Source organism: Panthera onca, chromosome B1 (genome assembly GCF_046562875.1).
Source record: "Panthera onca isolate mPanOnc1 chromosome B1, mPanOnc1 haplotype 2, whole genome shotgun sequence".
Classification (NCBI taxonomy): domain Eukaryota; kingdom Metazoa; phylum Chordata; class Mammalia; order Carnivora; family Felidae; genus Panthera; species Panthera onca.
The window spans coordinates 188403630-188423392 of record NC_138342.1 but is presented as its reverse complement, the minus strand read 5'-3'; the positions used below and the strand labels follow the sequence as shown (position 1 = coordinate 188423392).

Below are 19763 nucleotides of genomic sequence, written 5' to 3'. Positions count from 1 at the left end.
AAAGAGTAGAGAAAATATTGGTTTCTGATTTATGTATTGCTCATAATTTATATGTACATTTTCAGCCTTCTGTCATCGATAACGTGTTGGTGAATTTTGCGTTTATGGAAGATTTTGGATTGGATATGACAGGCTTACATTGTCTCAGAAGATACTTCACAGGAGTAAAATTGCATCAAATTTTATTAAAAGAATAAAAGTGCATTAAATGGTTGATAAGGATTGATAAAAGTGTAATGATTCATGCATACTATGCTATACCTACTAAAACATTATTAAAATTTTATTTTATCTTTGCTTTTAGTGCAGGGTTACTTTCTTGGTAACGAGCATAACGTATAACATTCTTGAAATGGAAGAAATAGGAAGGCTTCTTAGAGGACTCAAGCCTGCACAGTTTATCAGTATCAGACGTGGGGTTAAACTATAATAATGGCCTGAGATTTGCAGCTGTTTCAATTTGCATTTATATTTACAATAAGCACCAACGAATTCATCAACTTATATCTTTCCAATGAATAGAAAAAGACATTTATAAGGTTTTCAAAAACTCAGTGGGGGATTGAAAGTTATCATTTGCTCTTGAGTATGAGATAAAATAGAGAAAAAAAACCACTTCATTTTTCTGGAGTTAGTTATTTGATGTAGTTATGAAAAGTATTCTTTGGAAACATTGTTATTGTAAATATGTCTGTTCTCTCATACCATTCTGCAAACAACTGACACCTAACGTGTGTATCAGTTGAGCTTGGTTCTTGAAGAATGAACTTGCATAAATCTTGGTTTTGTCCTTGATAGTACAATGCCAGTGAATGATCTTTATCTCTCTAAATTCTAAAAATCCAAACTGATTCTAAAGTTATTTAGCCATTTATTAACTAAGTTTAAGGGCTAAAGAACAAGTAGGGAAAGACAGGGAATAAATACTTTGGCCTTAAAAAGAGAGCCACAGAAGGAATGGGGGTGGGGGGGCGAGACAAATTCTTGGTCTTAGATAATATCTAAAGTATTATTATTTTTAAGATTTCCTAATTATTTCATGCCGGCCAAAATGAAATCTCAAAGGGCAAAGAGCAACTAGTCTTTAAAGTATTCCACTTTTTCAAAAATTCCTTTCACACATAAGATGAATTCACATTCACATTGGACTATTTTGTTGGATGGAGTTAGTGATGGGAGTTGGGAGTATTGTGCAGATGGCATTTCTCTGGTGTTGGTGCTTCCTGGTAAAGAAACTCGACTCTACCAGAGCCTTCGAGTTTTCCCTTAACTGCAGAGGCTCTCATTCACATTCAAAACATTGGATGTGAGGATGGGTTATTATTTGAAGTCTATCACCTTTTGTCTAAAGGAAGAGATTTCAGGATCATGCTGATTGTAGAAGCCAAGCTTTTCTGTGATGGAGTCATTTCATGCTGTGGTTGTCATTAAATGTCTTTCCAGGGCCAGTCATTAATTTTGTTGAAAGTCTTTTTTCCTGGTGTCCTTATGGGGAGTTGAAAGTTAGGGGAACTGTCAGCCCACAGGGCTCTGAGTTGGGTGCTTTTAACAAAGGGAAGTATCATTCCTGCATCCTCATTAATTTACTTCAGTTTTGTGGAAGAACAGAGCTCAAGACAGTGCTGAAGATCATCCTGCCCTTGGGCTCTGCTGAACCTGCTGATGGGTGAGAAACGTGGGAGGCAGTGAGCCCACTGAGAAGTGACAGGAGATGACAGGCACCAAGCTGATGTCTTTGAATGGGATGGTTCTCCAAAAAAATACCTAATGATTGCTTTTTATTTTTCTATGTAAAATTGATTTTGGGTATGCAAGCATGTCTTTTAAATTTTTGGGATAGAGGCCATGCCAATGATGTTAAAAGTTAGCAACCAATATTTACACGACTTCTTAGAACTTGTAAGATGGCACAAATCTAAATACATCTAATTAATAAAATTCATTTAAAGGCATGCAATAAACCACACTCGGGATGCAGTTACCTTTAATTTTGGTGAATTTATCTCCTGTTGATAAGGGTATTTAGGGAGAAGGGGAGGTGTGTAGGGCTGGGTAGTCTGAGAAAGTGTAGAGGCCAAGTTAGAGACAGAGGCCCAGGGAGAATGGAAAGGAAGGGAGGGAAGGACACCGCTGGGAAAAGGTGTAGACGTTCGATCTCCCGGAGAAAATGAAGGCGGCTTAAAGATTGAGGAAAGACAAGATGTGATTACACTTGTGCCCAGAATGAGGTTATGTGGTCTTTAGAGAATATCCCCCAAAGTTGAATAATGTTCAAGTTACCAAATGCCCTGGGAAGTGACATTTATGACAAATTCTTGCTTTAAATTCTTGCTTAACTTTTTCTTTCGAATTTGACTCAAAATCCCCAGTGAGTGTGATCATTTTTCTGATGTGGGTGGCTGGACAGAAGAACCCCCCATAGTCTACAATTTTAGAATATATTTACAGGATGGCTGCTTCTAAACATGAAGGAAAAACTACAAACCTGCAATGACTCTTTGTTACTTGCTTGTAAAGTAGATTACGATTTCTAGCTGGTTAGTTACAAAGCCGGGGAACTGATGTGTGCCAGCAGCTATTTGAATAACTGACTTAGAAACATGCTTGACTTTCTGTAATGAATGATCTCTTTTACTAAGTAGTGTATTTGTTTATTTTATACAAATACAGGCATGGCTGGGTTCTTTGTGCAGATGACCTTTTCTCTCCTGGTTGAGGAACTAGCCAAGCCTCGGGGTTTTGTGGATGTCCAGGGGTCTCATAGGCACTGATCATTATTTAAGCCCACGAACGTCCTATAGTACAGGCCACGTGCCTCTATATTTGTTATTGGCAAGGTCTTAATAGAAAACTATGGGATTTTAAAAATTATTTTTGTTTTCTAAGATTTAAAATAGACGATCCATGGGGGAAAGTGACTGCAGAGTAGCATGATACAAAACATTTTGTTTCCTAATTTCAGTATTTGCCAGTAATCGTATTTTCTTTCTAAATTACAGGTTACATATGTGAGAAATGAAGTTTTGTTTTTGTCTTAAGAGAAAAATTTACAAACTAAAGATTTAGGGTATGTCCCCTCTTTACTAATTAAAATCATTGCTCAAGATTCTTTGTAAGATGAAAATGCATTAGTAGTCTTAAGTGGTCACCAACCTGAAGAAATTATTTCTTCCGAGAGTTAAAAGGGTACCGGCGTGCCTTTTGGTTCTGTCTCTCTCCCTTTTTACAAACTGCCATTGGAATTGGACTCGTCTCTCTGTGTATCAGTTTTCTAATTTCTCAAGTGGGGCTAATAATATAACCCATCTCATTGACGAAGAGTTCTTAGAACACTGATACTCAGTAAGAGTTCAACTATGTAGCTATCATTATTAATAACAAAAAGTCAGGAAGACTATCAATTATAGACTGTTTAAAATATGAATTTCTAGTCACAAACAAATAATGGAATGATATCAGACATTTACATCATCTTACTAAAATTTGGTGAGTTTCCATACACCCCTCCACCCCCAACTTACGTAGTGCTTGTGTTTCTTAGGAGGAAGCCTTTTAGGGCAATGCCAAAATTGACGTTTAGTAATGTGATTAACTGTACTAGCTAAATATAGTTAAGACGGGTTAGTTCTTTGGTAATTAGGCAAGGTTAAAATACCTCAGTACTGGTTTTCACTGCACTGCTGTCTTCCTTAGGGATCCTAGGGTCTGTGGGGGTGGCTACTGGATATTTTAAACAGTCAGGTTGCCTCTCTTCTTCCTCCTCTTCGATGTTCAGGCTTGGTGTCACCTCTGTGCCGTCGCGGGCACACCACAAGGCATCCGCTTCTCGACACTCTGGCCCTCTTGGGACGCCTGACAGAAACCCCTCATAGATATCCTCATCTTCCTCTCCGATGGCGGGGAGACTTTGGGGCAAGGGAGCCACATTAGTGTGTGCAGAGGCCACAAACTTGTCACCTAGGACTTCGGGTACTTTCTCAGGGCCTCCAAAGCCCTTTCGTCTTTTTGTCAAACCTGCACATTTGTTCTGAGTTGTCTTTCTGGGATCTTGAAGTGGTGTTGCCTCAGAAGGCCGGACTGCGGCTGAGGTCACCCCTGAGCGGGGGAAAGGCAGCAGAGAAGAAGGGGATTTGGCAGGTGCGGATGCTGGAGGCAAGGGGAGGAGATCTGAGGGCTCCTCCTTAATTTCGAGGACGATCTCCTCTAGGATATTTGGTTTGGCTTGGTCGGCTGGTAAGGTTAAAGCACCAAGCTTCTCCAATTCATCCAAGAAATTGTCCAGAGAGTGAGGCGGTGTTGGGGTCAGAGGGTTTGCTGGTGGGCACTCGGCTGTCAGACGCAGCCGCCCCTGGGCTGTCCTATCTGAGCCCGGTGAAGCTTTGTGCGTGGGAGGAGGGGCTGGTTCACTGAAAGCCAACTTAGAAACGAGCAGGGATTATAAGGTTAAAATGTAAACCAAGAAAATCATACATCAAAACACAGAGACAGAGAAATGCAGGGAAGTTGTGGTAATAAATAGAAACATATTTTACGCCGTGGTCTCGATTTGTGGATATTTTTGCGGAATTTAAATAAAATCCTTCGCATGTTAACTGGAAGGTTATCTGAACAATGAAACTCTCCTAGTATTTGGAAGGGGTCTTAGGTGTCAAATGATAAGGTAAAGCTGTAGTAGAGATAAGAAGGTCAGACAGTGAATCCCTAAGTGATTTTATCTAGGGGATCAGCTCTTTTAAACTAGGCTTCACATATGACTCTGAAATAATGTTACTGTAAAATGAAAACCAATAACGAAAACTTTTCTTATTCCCTGAATTTGTTTACTACTGTTCTTTTTGCCTGTAAGAGTGCCAAATCTTTTGAACTTCCATGATTTTTTCACTTATGTTTTGCAACGTAATTATAGCGTATGGCATAAAATATTTTTACATCATTATGCATGAATACATTTCCCAGTGAATCAATTCTGAAAAATATTTTCCAAGAGCAGAAACCCCTGATCAGAATGAAAGTAAAGATAACTACTACTTCAAGGTTTAAAAAACCCAAAGTAAATGTTTACATAGAAAGGGAACATATGATTTTAAGGGGAGTAAACTTCTGCTAGGACTCCCATTCTTTTATGTAAACCTGTGGAGTATAATTTATGAAACTTAATCTCCTGAAGTAAAAATATACTTCAGTGGATCTTACTATTATCAGTATATTTTGGATATATTGAACAAAACAGAATGGTAATGGAAATTCCTTAAAAGTAGTTCTGGAAGGGCTGCCTAGAAACATTCTAAGACATTCTATTGCTGAACTGGAAAGAATGCTACATGCTGTACGTAGGAAGGCCTTGACAGTCTGGTGGATGGCATTTTACTGTCATTCTCTCCAGGGAGATGCTTTGGGTCTGGAAGATTTTGGAGATGCATTTTCTCGTTGGTTGTTTAGGATGAGACCTCACTCATGCACTCGGCACTCTTGGTCCTAAGGCCACTTAACTTTTGACTTCTGTGTCCTTTAACCGGAATGGGGCATTAATACAATTTATTTAGCTATTTTTTTAAAGGAAATATGATGTCCTGTCACCTTGGGGTGGGGGTATATAAGCCAAAGAGTCACAAAACTCACGTGAGCATCCTAACAGAAGATTCAGGTGGTCTTTAGTCCTCCTAGCACCTGATGCAAAGTGATACTATACATGTGGTCTGTTACTAGATAGATAGCCACCCCTAGCAGGTCCTGTCTATGTTCAGTTTTTAGTAAGACAGAAATTACCTAAGTCTCATTTCATAGTCTAGAGAAATTCTGTTATTGGCCAGCATTCTATCTTATGCTCTTTGTTATGCAACAGAATAACAGATTTTGAACCTCTGTGAAACGCATAAGAATTCTAGATGATTACTTTTCGCTTTCATTTTCTCTCATGGTCAGGAATACTATGTAGACAAGGAAGAAAGATCTTTCAATCCCACTGTTGTCATGACTACCACTGTCACTATTACTGCCACTACTCCGGAGCTGTTACCACGACGGTTGCCAGTATACATGTTAACAGGTTCCAAATGCTTAGCTTTACAATGGACTTGCTTCTACAAAAAGGCAAATTACGTATCTGAGATACCTACATAACATAAATATACGTATAATACAAAAATCACATAATTACCTTTCCTCCCTAAAGCATTCGAATTGGATTCAACTACACTAAAAGCAGAAATATCAGAAATGGTATCAACTTCCATTTGGATCTCCCCTAAAATAAAGATAGTATGTCAGGAAATGTGATTTGAATGTGTCAGAGTGATGCATGAGTCAATGAGTTCTTTCCTCTATTTGCAAATACCAGTTAGAAAATAGGATACATAACATTTCGTGTATTTTGGATGTCATGGCTTAGAAGTATATTATAGTTCTTTTTCTGAAAATGATCCAGTTCAACACTAGTGAGAAGTTTCCCTTATTAAGTCAATGATATCATAGATTACCAGATGGGTCGAAATCATTAAGCATTTTTTTTTTCAAATTATGGACATAAGCTTTTCAACATATTTTCTTCCCAGCAGTGAGAATAAAACACTAATTAGTTTTTAGTGAAATTTCTCTATTTATAAAACGTAAAATCTGGTATTCTAAGAGAAAGTTCAGGAAACTGAAAATACATTTAAATCATATCCACAACAAGGATTAAAACACTGTGATCTACAGTATTACATTGCCAGTATTAATTAAGACATTATGGAAGAATTTCTTAAATATTAAATAAGGCTTTCTAGATAAATGCCTATTCTTTCTTATAATATTTTGTTTGAAGGTACAGTTGCTTTGAAATTCATCTGGTAGTTTTTTAAGATGACTGAATGGTAAATAAGACAAATATATGGTTGAAGGTTCTGATATTGTCTTTTTATCAGTAGGAACTATTGAAGGAAGGATGTTGCTCTCTAACGCTAAGCTCTGGTAGTGAAGTCAACCTACTAAAGAAGATTCTGGAAAACTTTATTATCAACCAGACACAATCTGATTACCATTGTGTTATCCAGTGTTGCCAAACTGTTCTATTATTCAGTGATAAGGGATTTACAGCAATTACCCTGCAATGGAAACCCAGTCTTCAAAGAGTAGAATAAATATAATGCCCTTTTAAAAGAAAATGCTTCTCTTCGGATAGTAGATTCCTAGCTCATTTACATATGTAAAATCCTTGTAGACTCATTTTCAAGGAGTAGTTTAGGTCACTGGGGATGCTCTCTTGCTTTGGGACATGAAATGATTTCATGTCTGTGATGTTAATGTTATTTTGCTAGGGCCAAATGGTTTAGTTTTCCATGTCCCAGCCTTGGTCTCAGTTAAAATTTTCAGTAAGTTATGGGAAACAAAATGTTTAAAATGTTGGGAAGTACTTACAATATTTTGGAAATAATTCCTTGGTAATTTAAAGTTTTACCCTTGAAAGTCAATGAAAAGGAGACAGAAATCCCTAAATACCATCCATGAGAAGAACACAACATATTATATATAATTCAATAGAAAATTAAGAACAATTTCACACTGTGAGTAAAGAAAGTAGAATAGCCTTTTCTTTTTCCTTTTCTTTTTTGGAATAGCCTTTTCTAATCAACCAGTTCAGGAAGCAAAGTCCCTTTTAAACTACATGTTGAGAAAGGTAAGTATCTTTAGCTACTGGCTCTAATGAGACAGTGAAAATCATCCTAAACCTAATAAAACAAACTTGAGGACTCCTAAGAACCAATGACATTTTCATTCAAACTAATAAACAAACTGACTTACAGACCTCAATTAAAAATTTTTACTTTCTCTCTTTCTGTACCAAAATACCCCAAGACTTTCATAGAATTTTGTCAACTCAATTACCATGTGTTGTTGAAATAAACCACTTTGGGATCTATCTATCTACCTATCAATACATTCTATACTTATATATATTACTTACACCTGCATAGAATCCATGTAAAACACGCATATCTAAAAATAAAATCAAGCTTCAGAAAAAAATTGAGTTTCAAAAAGCAGCTATAATTGCATACATACATACAGACATATATCATATAGGATTTTATGATGCTAATGTTTTCTCTTTCAGTATTTTACTTTGAAAATAAAATTATCCAAATCAAGCATGAAACCTTTGTGCTAGCACCCCTCAGAAAGATTCAATTATATTGACTTGACATGGCACGCACACTCAGAAACATAACATGTACATTTTGTCGCTTTGCAATAGGTATGATGTTTTAGTCTATGCCTAACATCCCATGTCAATGATCTTGCATCAAGCTCCCAAACATGACGCTAATATGCTAGGATGTCTTCTTACCTTATTTGAACTTAAGCTGTGGATTCTATCACTAGAATAGCTGTGGGGTATTGGAGGGTCAGGGTAGTCCTCAGCACCTTTGGTTGCATTCTTCTTGACAACTTCTACGTAGGAAACAGGGAAGATGCCTTGTCTGCTGGTTCCTGGAATTTTACCTTCATACCAGTTTTGATCAACTCTTTTAAGAAGAATAACTCTATCTCCCTGCAATGAATATTAGGAAAATGCATTATAAATACAGATGTGGTAACATAAAAACTGTCAATTGTCAAAGGTTTCTAATAAGCAATAGCTTTCCATCTGGGAAAGTTTGATACCTCCAGTTGTTATGATTGTTGTTTGTTGTTTGTTTTTGTCAGGGGAATGAAAATGAAGGCTCTGAGCTCATTCCCAAATTACAGATTATCAACATGTACGATACGTAATCATTCATCGATGACATTAGAATCTCCCCTAAGGATGCTTGGTTTGTGTGAATGGGCTTACACATGTTCACACCAGTACCATGTGAAATGCCTTGTATCAGTTACTTTAAAAAGCAGAATAGTTTAACAGGGAAAACCTCAATGACAGTAGCGTTATCCTATCATTGACAGGATTCGGGGAAACGACCTTCTGCAGGAAGAGCTTCAAAACAGTGCAACTCAGCTCGCTGTGATTGTGTATCTGAAATGGGTTACGGAAGTCAAGCTCCGGAAGGGAGGAAGTTGAATGGCATACCGTTTTGCTTTCTTCATCTACATGTGGTAAGCAGGAGCAAAGAGTAAGGCTGGCAGGATGGGGCAAAGGACGTACCCTAGATAATCCACAGCTGTGCCCAGGGCTGACACCCACCTGGTCTGGATCAAGATCGTGTAACACCACTCACTATCCATTCTGATTGGCCTCTGCATAGAACATAACCGAGGAAAAGTAAATCTCCCTAATGTTAAAATTGCACTGATTTTCTGGGCAGCACACTGCTGTTGCCAGGCTGTTGCTGGAGCTATAAATTGCATTGGCAGAAGCTTCTCTTTATAGTATGAAACATCAGCCGGGATGGTTCATGGAATGTTGTGTTGTCGCTGGGACGGTAGATGATGGGTTGATGATGTAGAACCAGGGCCGAGAAGGGAGAATGGGATGAGGTTCTGCCGGGACAAGAACCATGTCATTTGCCTTCCTTGCCCCTGGCTAAGGGATTCGCCAGTAGGCGAAGGAGTTCTAGAACCACCCTGCCTGTGACTCTCTAGCCTGTGCTCTGTGCAGACACGTGGTCGACTCAAACAAACGAATGTGATGGTTTAGCAAATCATGAAGATAGTTCGTTTGATCTTTCTGTGCAGAAACAAATTAAAAAGAGTTCTTTCTGGGGGCACCTGGGTGGCTCAGTCAGTTAAACATCCAGTGATTGGTTTCGGCTCAGGTCATGATCTCACGGTTCCTGAGTTCGAGCCCCACATAGGGCTCTGTCAACACGGAGCCTGCTTGGGATTCTCTCTCCCTCACTCTCTACCCCTTCCCCCCATGCCCTCTCTTTCTCTCTCTCTCTCTCTCAAAATAAATAACTAAACATTAAAAAATTAGAAAAAGAGTTCTTCCTGATATTACTAACATACTAGAATTGGATCGGTTGCTAGTGAAATTTGGGTCAGTCATGAGGCCTAGAGAAGGCTGATCAGGGGAACAGCCCTGCACAAAAATGTCTCCTCAAAAAGGCTCTGTAGGGAGAAGTACCTTCATTACGTTAGGACCGTTCCTGGATTCCAAGATAAAAGTAAATGTTGAAACACCCATTTTTTTTTAATTTGAATAATAAGGCAGCAGGACAAACAATATTTTGAAGTGTATGCAAGTGCTTTTCCTTTTGATGTTTCCATGTATAGAGCTCCTGGCTGTTCAGCCTGAGGCGCCCCTTGGAGGAGCCGTGGAACCTGCCATGCTAAGCCTGGAGGGAAAGTCTCTCTGAGAAGCTGTGCATCCCCCAGGGGACCTCTTCTGGAAGGACATGGAGCGGTAGGTAACAGCGCCTCAGGGTGGCCTCATAGAGTCCTTTGTAGCACATGGGGGAAACACAAAAACGTCCAAGGAAATAGATAACCTATTTTAGTTTTGGAAATACACAGCCTTTCAAAAGCCCTGTTGACGACAACGGCCAGGGTACCTTTCTCAGCGACAGCTCCACATTTGTGTCAGCATTGAAATTATATTTGGCTACAGCTTCTCCGATTTCTCCAGGCTGGGCTGGGGGAGGCGGTCTTGCAGGCTGTGCCTTCTCAGGAGGCGTGAGTTTCTACGAGGGAAAAAAAGTTATCTATTCTTGATCTGTGGCGACTTTGGAAACAGCAGCCATGGGAGAGGGAAGGGGTAGGACTTACCTCCACGTAGGAGATGGGAAAAATGCCCACTCTCCCGTGGTGCTCTCCCTCATACCAATTTTGATCAATTTTCCTGAGGATGTAGACAGTATCTCCTTTCTTAAATGACAGCTCCCTGGAAGAGACACGTTTCAGGGTTGGGTTCCCCCCCCCCCCCCGACCCCTGATGTGTAGCCATTACTCTTAAGATCAACACTCTCACTTGATCTGTATTTGGCTGAGAAACGTACTTTCAGTATGGAATAATCCGTCAAGCCCAGTTACATCAGGATTTTCGTTGCAAACCCTTAGAATTCACTTATAACTTTAAAAGTGATTTCAAAAACCGAACAAATAGAAACCTCGTGTTTGATACAAGGCACAGGCAAACTGATATGAAATTGAAAGGCCAGGATGGACTATTGCTGTGTAATCATTAGTTTACTGTGGGGGAGTTGTTAGGCTTGGCGTAATGATAGATTCGCTCTGCACTGATCTTGTTAGTTCTGAAGCTAGTGAGATAGAACCTTAACTTCTCTTTCTTTCTGGCCCCCTTGGATGTGCTAAAGCTTACAATAAGGAGAATAAGTAGCTTTAGCACCGAAGCACCATCATCAGAAAAATTTTTATTTACAGGTCTTGGAAGCTGGTTGTCGGGCATTTATTTAACTGGCATATCTTGATAAGGAATTTATTTTGTGTAAAGAAAAAGATTTTATTCTTCAATGGAGCGCAGACATAAACATGTTTTAAGTGTAAAGACATGCACGGGTTGCTTGCTGCCTTTATAGCTTTTGTTTTTAAAAAGTAAAAGTATTTTCAGGACACCATCTATGCTTTTCCATTTTGGTTATTTCTAAGAAGAAACCTATATGCCTGCTTATTTCCTAAGTAGGTAGATGTGGGTATGTAGTTTTAAGCTATAAAAACATTACTTATTTTAGATAATTCATGCCTACCTTCTCATCCCCACTGCATCTGTTTTTGACGGCTTCATTATCCAGGTAACTGTCTGTTTGCTGTTTTGCCCTCGTAATTACGTTTTGTTGGAGGACACTTATTTCACATCTTTTCCCAAGAGCCCTACTTTCCTACACATCTGCCTCCCCATTCTGGAATCTTCTGCAATGTTTAGTTCAGAATCTTGAGTTGGATCGTTTATATGTGCAGAATGGATCATGAAGAGAGCTGGATATCAGATGTAGCGTATTTCTCATTGATTAAAAGAATTAATTGAAAAACTGTTACATATTAGGGGCGCCTGGGTGGCTCAGTTAAGCGTCCGGCTCTTGATTTCAGTTCAGGTCATGATCTCAGGGTCGTGGGATCCAGCTCCGAGTTGGGCTCCATTCTGAGCACAAAGCCTGTTTAAGATTCTCTCCTCTCTCTCTGCACTGCCCACCCCGAGCCCCCTCCCACTTGTGTGCACTCTCTCTCTCAAATAAAAAAAATAAAAAACTGTTGCTAATTAAAGAATTATTGCACAGTTCGAAGTGTTAAAATCTTCACATTGAGGGGCGCCTGGGCGGCTCAGTCGGTTGGGTGTCCGACTTTGGCTCAGGTCATGATCTCGCACTCCGTGAGTTCGAGCCCCGCGTCCGGCTCTGTGCTGACAACTCAGAGCCTGGAGCCTGTTTCAGATTCTGTGTCTCCCTCTCTCTCTGACCCTCCCCCATTCATGCTCTGTCTCTCTCTGTCTCAAAAATAAATAAACGTTAAAAAAAAAAAAAAATTTTAAAATCTTCACATTGAAAGTGTGTTAAATTTTCAGTAACCCTAAAGACAGAGGAGATTCAAGGAGTCTTACATTCAAATACAGCACTCCCTTCTTTTATCCAAATGCCTGATGTAGAAAACAAAAAACAAAATATTTAATGTTTGCAATCCAATAGCTTTCTGAGTACCAGGTGTGTTTTGTTTCTGGAAATGAGACTAGGAAGCTTAGCTTTTTTAAAAAACAAGTCAATTAGAGAAAACTTTTTCTTTCAAATATGAAAAGAAATCTTTTCTATTTTTAAAGGCTTGTATTTAAACGTTTTAAGCCTTCTACATAAAGGACAGAAATCTCACTTAACAGCTTTCAAAACTGTGTCTCAGACCCAGAATTTCTGAGTCCCATAATGGTAAGCTTGCTTTCTCCCTCCCAAACCCTTTTAGAATGGTGGCCACTGACAACCTTTGGAAATGACGTTTTATGTCTTTTTCCTATTTAACAATTGAGACATTATGTCTGGTGAGTTACTGAGCTGTATCGTTAGCTGTGTTGTTAAAAAATTAAACTTTTTGCATTAGGTAAAGACAAGTAGCTTTTATTTTATTTTATTTTATTTTATTTTATTTTATTTTATTTTATTTTAGTTTTGTTTTTTTAAGACAAGTAGCTTTTAAAACAGATGTTTCTTTAAAGCAGATATGTCTGTCTCTTGTTTATAAGATGTTAGGCACAAAAAAGCACCCATATCTAGCTATTAATTAAAAGCACGTAAAAATGTGGCTGGGCCTTTGTTAACAGTCAGTGCTTCTGGGTGTGTGAGTCTTTGAAAGCTGTGTGAGTCGTCCAGAACCTCGATTTTTGTGTCAAATAGGTTAACTACACTGGGGAGTGCTCTTTACGTCTTCTAAAAACAGAACGAGAGGAATATGATTGAACAGCAGTCAGATAAATGTATTTATGGTATGTGGGAAACATTTTTTGTTTTTGTTTTTTGCTAACATTATGGGATGACTTCCATGGGTGATTACTGAATCGACTTCCCTGAAGGCTTACACAATTAGATCCTGTTGGTTTAGGAAGATTTGGTGAAAGGTGGGGGGGGGGGGGGGGGTTGCAGATAACCCTGCAGGAGGGCTGTGCCATTTGCAAGCCTGGAACCCTTGCTGACTCGGAGCTTGCACCAGGAGGACATGGCCTTGGAGGATGGCATCAGGCTTGGCAACTGGAGCAAACAAAATCCAGTGACACAATCAACACCCCAACACTCGCCTCTGCACTACACCTCACCTTTCTCTCACGGCTTGTTTTTTATTGAGGCTTGTCAAAAAGCGGTGGGCCCTGGGTGGATACCTTTCCCGTGTCATATGCCCTGTCATTCCTCAGGGGTTCATACACTTAAAAAAGCTTTTGATGGCTTGTCACAAAGAAGAAATGACATTTACATGTTCTGTACCGTTCGCTTATATAATCGGCATGCATCATACACGTTGTTGCACCATAACCACAGAGCAGTAATAAGGGCGAGAAGGTGGTAGGCACGAAGCAGGTGTTACTTATCTCATCAAAAAAGGAAAAAAGAGGTAAGCTTTCGTCAGGATTTTTTTAAATACCCGATTTAAGCCACGTTTGACATCTTAAATTCTGTTTTTTAATTTTTAAAAATGTTTATTTAGTTAGTTATTTTGAGACAGCGAGAGAGAGAGAGACAGAGAGAGAGACAGAGAGAGAGGCACAGAGCCTGATGCAGGGCTCGAACTCACGACTGTGGCATCATGACCTGAATCGAAACCAAGAGTCAGACGCTTAACTGACTAAGCCACCCAGGTGCCCCAACATCTTAATTTCTAAATAGCATTTTCCTATTTAGTTCATTCTCCATCTCAGCAGCATTACGAAAATCTGAGTGATTTTATCTTTTTACATGTCTTATGTCAGAGACAGTTTCTAGAACTAGTAATATAATATGCATTTTAATGAATAAAGTATTTTGTTATTATGTATTATATATATATTATATATGTTCCGTCTAAACAACAAAGGATAATTTAATGCCAGTGTACAATGATTTCAATATCTTCAATTCTAATGGAGACCAAAGTTTCTTAAATAAGGTCTGTACACATGGGCCATGACACTTCTGGGAGACTGCCTCCCTCCCTAGCCTTTCTTAACCACATGCCCATCTGATGAACAAGTTCATAAGAACAAAGGTTAAAAAAAATACTGCAGCAAAGGAGTATGAAAACACTAACATCAAAAGAGTGCAGGAGGAGGGGTACCTGGGTGGCTCAGTCCGTTAAGTGTACAACTCTTGATTTCAGCTCAGGTCATGATCTCCTGTGGGGTCCAGCCCTACTTTGGGCTCTGCACTGAGTGTGGGGACTGCTTGGGATTTTCTCTCTCTTTCTCTCTCTCTCTCTCTCTCTCTCTCTCTCCCTTTCTCTTCTCTCCCACCCCCCCACCTCTGTCTCAAAAAATAAAGAAAGAAAAAGAAAAAGAAAGAAGAAAAAAAGGACCACGGGAGACAATTTTGCTCAGGATCTCCAAGTTTTGAGTGTTAAGACGTGGAGATATTACTCGAAGAATCTTTGTACACAGTTCTACCCTTCAATCCCACAAACTATCCTGGATATAGTTGGATAAATAGGTGTTATCAAATTCTCCCAGTGAGTGTTAATTATTCCCCAACACTGAATTTTTATGCTATTCTTGACACAAAACTTCTAGAAAACAAGATTCTTTTTTTAAAAAATTATTTTTAACCTTTATTTATTTCTGAGACAGAGAGAGACAGAGCATGAGTGGGGGAGGGGCAGAGAGAGAGGGAGACACAGAATCTGAAGCGGGCTCCAGGCTCTGAGCTGTCAGCACAGAGCCCGACGTGGGGCTTGAACTCATAGACTGCGAGATCATGACCTGAGCCGAAGCCGGATGCTTAACCGACTGAGCCACCCAGGTGCCCCGAAAACAAGATTCTTAATTCCGTTTTATTTGCCCTATCCTTTTGAACTCATGGTACACTAGATGTTCAGTGTCACTTAAAACCCAATGTTTCTCAAGAAAATTACAAATGAAAATAGAATTAGCCGTATCCCAATTAATTGTGAAGGAACCATTAGTTATAGCTGATTGCTGAATTTGCTGAATTGGGACTTAGACCTTATCGTAATACACCCCATTAGAATATTCACCTCTTAAAGTATTACCAAAGTATTTAAAGCCAACCTAAGTCACATAATGAATATTTATCTTACTTACTTAGACGTCTGAGCTTTAAAATCGTAAACAGCTTTTGCAGGCAATTTCTGAAAGGGAAAGTAAACAGTTAGTGCTAACCTAAAATTTGGATTTTTTTTTTTTTACAAGAAAGCAATTTCATGTGAATTAAAGGGAAGTGAAAGCACAAGGAGTGAGTAAACATATATAATGTAAACCCTCTATGCAATTCATAAGTCAACCAATTAGTTCTTCATTTAGGTATTTAAGCTATAACAGGAGTGTAATAGATGGCTTGCTCACCGTAATTACTGAATATCATATTTCCTCTTAGAAACTAAGGTAGATGGGGGCACCTGGGTGGCTCAGTCGGTTAGGCAGCCGACTTCAGCTCAGGTCATTATCTTACAGCTTGTGAGTTCGAGCCCCCCATTGGGCTCTGTGCTGACAGCTCGGAGCCTGGAGCCTGCTTTGGATTCTGTGACTCCGTCTCTCTCTTCCCCTACCTGGCTTGTGCTCTGTCTCTGTCTCTGTCTCTCTCTCTCTCAAAAATAAGGAAACATTAAAAAAATTAAAAAAAAGAAACTAAGGTAGATGAACACTGCAGTACAATTCCAGAGGGATCTGTCCCAGGTATAATTCTGGCTTTTCCTGGGTCAGTTGCCCTGTGTCTTATGTGTTAACACAACTCCTTTGGAATCATAATAAAAAGACTGGAAAAAGTCACGAAGGAAGCCATTATCCCTTTTACTAACACTTATTAACATAGTAGCAAAGAAATATTAGCCCAATTCTCATTGGGAAGCGAGTGTGTGGCCCAAAGTATAGGCTTGGTCATCTTGCATTCCCAGGAGGGTTCAGGAATTCTTTATTGACACGGTAAATCGGCCGTTCATCTTCTAGTCGTGATAAGATGTGACACACACTCACCTTCAATCACCCTGCACGCCCTAGCTAGCCGATTCAGCTCTGCCTTTTCTATTTCTCAGTTATCTCCTCACCCCACTCTCTTTCCTTGGGATTCCATGAATGTTAGGCAACCTGGGACATTCCTGACTTCTTTGGGGGGGTCCCACGGGTACTGGGCTGCAGGAGACACCTGTAGGGATTCTCCTGGAGCGGCTGCCAGTCCCAGACCAGCTTCAGTTGCCGTCAAACCTTCACGGCTCCAAGACGGCGTGAACCTGAGCTCCAGCCCTGGCTCGGGACCATGCACAAAGCTAGCTGGTACCTGGTTCCTAGGAGCAGTGATTTTCCAAGTGATTTTCCAGCAAAAGCAGGCCAGCAAAAATTAGGTCGAATTTGTATTGATTTGCGACACAGATGACCTAGAGCTCTCCTCTACATCAGGGGCGAAATTTGTACTGGGAAATCTCCTTCCTCCATGGGGCAGCCCAGCTCAACACTCTCGCAGAGCACGGTTGTTAATTCACGGGTGTCAGGTCAAGACTCGGCGGGGCCTCGCTGCCGGAACCGGACCGTGGTTGGGGGACATCTACAGCTAGGGTCGGGGTACGTGCTGCCTTGAGTCCTTTGCTCAACCTCCAGGGAAGGTGTTTCTAGTTTCTCTCTCGTCATTTTTATGTTCTTGATCCGGGCTCTTTACTGGTTTTGGAAAAAACTCTGGCTGGCAAGTGCTTTATCAAGTACGTTGCAGAAAAAAAGACTCCAGTGCTATTGAACAAACTACCTCTTTTTCTGGAGTTCCTCTTCTTTCCCTCGGTGCACTTCTCCCCAGGTCAGTCATAGTGGATGAGTAACTTCTAGGGGACTCATGGTCTGTGGGAAAGGACAGGGTCAGAGTGAGTGTTCACATAATTAAAAGCCGACCTTTTTTAGCCACGGTCCCTGGTGGCAACTGTTTTCTCCTTCGGATTTAGAGACATAGCACAATGGAAGACATGGGTATAAGATTCATAGGTAAACGATAAAGTTGTGATGGAAGACACAAAACCAGAGCATCGCAAAAGGGAAAAATATCCGAGGTTGCAGAAGTGTTATAATCCCAAATGTAACTGTTACATCACTGATGTAATTATGCTGCAGCACTTGGTATAGACAGTTCATACTCGCGGGGTGATGGCGGGGGGGGTATTTCTCACCTCAGAGATTTAATACTTTCTATTCCTTTTGCCTCCAATTTGTAACTATTTTTCAGGGCAGGGGGAGCCTGGGTGGCTCAGTCGGGTGAGCGTCCAACTCTTGATCTCAGCTCAGGTCATGATCTCACGGTTTGTGAGCTTGAGACCCAAGTTGGGCTCTGTACTGACAGCATGGAGACTGTTTGGGATTCTCTCTCTCTCTCTCTCTCTCTCTCTCTCTGCCTCTTCACCACTCATGCGTACACACTCTCTCTCTTACTGAAAATCGATAAACTTCTAATGACATTTATAGGGCCTATAGAAGATGGAGAATTTGAACATAGCAACAATTAACAAAAACTAAGACATCTCATGGAACAATTTAAGAATGTAGTAATGAAAAAGAAAAATAAAGCATGATGATGGCGGAACTATGGTCGTGTCCATTCCCTATGCCCCATCCCTACACGCTCTGTCCCCCTATCCCCCCACCCCGTTTGTACATAGTTGTTGAGTTTTAAGATGTCATCCTAAGGCTTAAAAGGCCTTTATCTTTTGCCTTCCCTTTTGTTCAACTGCCTTATCAGAAAGTATATATTTATTCCAAGAAGCAAAGGGATAAAAATTCTCTAAACAGGAAGTATCCTATTGATTGCTACGCTGCTTATGAAATACTGAATTGTTTTTGTTCATCTGAAAGCACAGTATAAATAATTACATTCCCAAATTATGATTATAAGTATCTCTTAATGGTTTCTTATACTTTACACATTTGTATGTGGAAATGTAACTAGAGTCTAAGAATATCTCAGTAGTCTCTGTTACAGAATTTTACCAGTATAACTGGGTCAAAATTAGTAAATTCTTTCTCTTATCCCTTTAACAGATTTAGTTATATTGATTACCAAGAAGCATTAAAAATAAAATAAATCCAGCTACAAAGGAATTAAAAAATGCTAATTCATAAAAAGAAAACATTACTTAAAGATTGTGACTACTTTGACTATAAGACAGAATTGTCTATTTAACAGCAGGTGGACACCAGTTACATGACATATAAGGACAAATGTCTAACTGTCGGTTGTGAATTCCAAAGTCTTTAGATTTAGTAAGGTAACATGGCCACAAATATTTCAGGTTAAACTTACTCAGTTATTTTCAAGCATGAGAGAGATCCTGTGCCATATATTTTCTGTTTCTAAAATGGAAATACTTTTATGAAAGCTTTCATACTGATCATTAAGTTGTAAATCACTTTTACTAATCCATGGCATATAAACTATTTTTCAATTGGGCTAAACAAAATTGGAAAGTGGGTATGTTATCAAAAGACAAATACCCTTCAAATGCATTTCAAAGCCCTCTCAGATCAAGTTTCAATAAGGTACTCTATCCGTACATAAAATTTAGAGGTGATCATTATCGTTGATACACTTACTTGAATAGCTGGAATTATCCAATATTGAAAAACTGGAAAAGGTAGCGGACTTATTATAAACTTAAATTATGACGTCTCAATCAGTGAAAATTTCAAATTGTAGGCACTGTTTTAAAAAATTCTAATTTGTTGTTTTTGAAGCGTGTTGTATGGTATAAATGAAAGCAAAGATAAATACTAATAAAGCAAATTTGTGCAGTGGCCGCTAACAATTGAGTCACATATATAGTACATTAATATGAAATTTGCATTGTCTTTTTTTTTTAACCTATAGAGATTATATTCTATACTACAAATACTGAATTACTAGGAGTTTGCATCTCTTTTCTCTTACCTACTCCCTAACTGACTTTGGTCAAATCTCTTGTCTCCCCTGGGTCTCACTGCTTATAATGATACCTATCACCTAGGTTGGTGCCAGTGCTAATTAGATAGTGTGTAGAGCACTTTGCAATGCCCAGTGCATAGCAGACTGTTGACAATCCAAATCCCAGCAGGGAATGTTCTTTCCAGCTTCTGAAAACTTACATAGTGAACAGATGTCTGTTAAGAATTAAAAAGAGAGAGAGAGAGAGAGAATTGTATACAACTTGTATAAAAAAATATCAGAACCCCTAACAAACCTCAAAAAAAGTCCTCTGCCTTTGAACTG

The 19763-nt window shown here is 39.4% G+C and overlaps 1 protein-coding gene across 48 annotated transcripts in view; it reads right to left on the bottom strand.

Annotated features, from left to right (window-relative positions):
• Positions 1 to 19763, bottom strand: part of SORBS2 (sorbin and SH3 domain containing 2) — a 183700-nt gene that overhangs the window by 15860 nt on the left and 148077 nt on the right. For 26 of the 48 annotated variants that reach the window (XM_078445303.2, XM_078445306.2, XM_078445307.2 and 23 more), the window contains 7 exons: positions 17283 to 17371; positions 15635 to 15681; positions 10684 to 10798; positions 10470 to 10598; positions 8327 to 8530; positions 3656 to 4417; positions 1983 to 2177 (listed from right to left, as the gene is read on the bottom strand). In XM_078445303.2, the coding sequence (XP_078301429.2) occupies positions 1983 to 2177; positions 3656 to 4417; positions 8327 to 8530; positions 10470 to 10598; positions 10684 to 10798; positions 15635 to 15681; positions 17283 to 17371 (1541 nt within the window). Of the gene's footprint in view, positions 1 to 635; positions 1660 to 1982; positions 2178 to 3655; positions 4418 to 8326; positions 8531 to 10469; positions 10599 to 10683; positions 10799 to 15634; positions 15682 to 17282; positions 17372 to 19763 lie in introns of those variants that run through there. The other 22 variants (XM_078445325.2, XM_078445326.2, XM_078445329.2 and 19 more) reach the window with 3 other exon arrangements.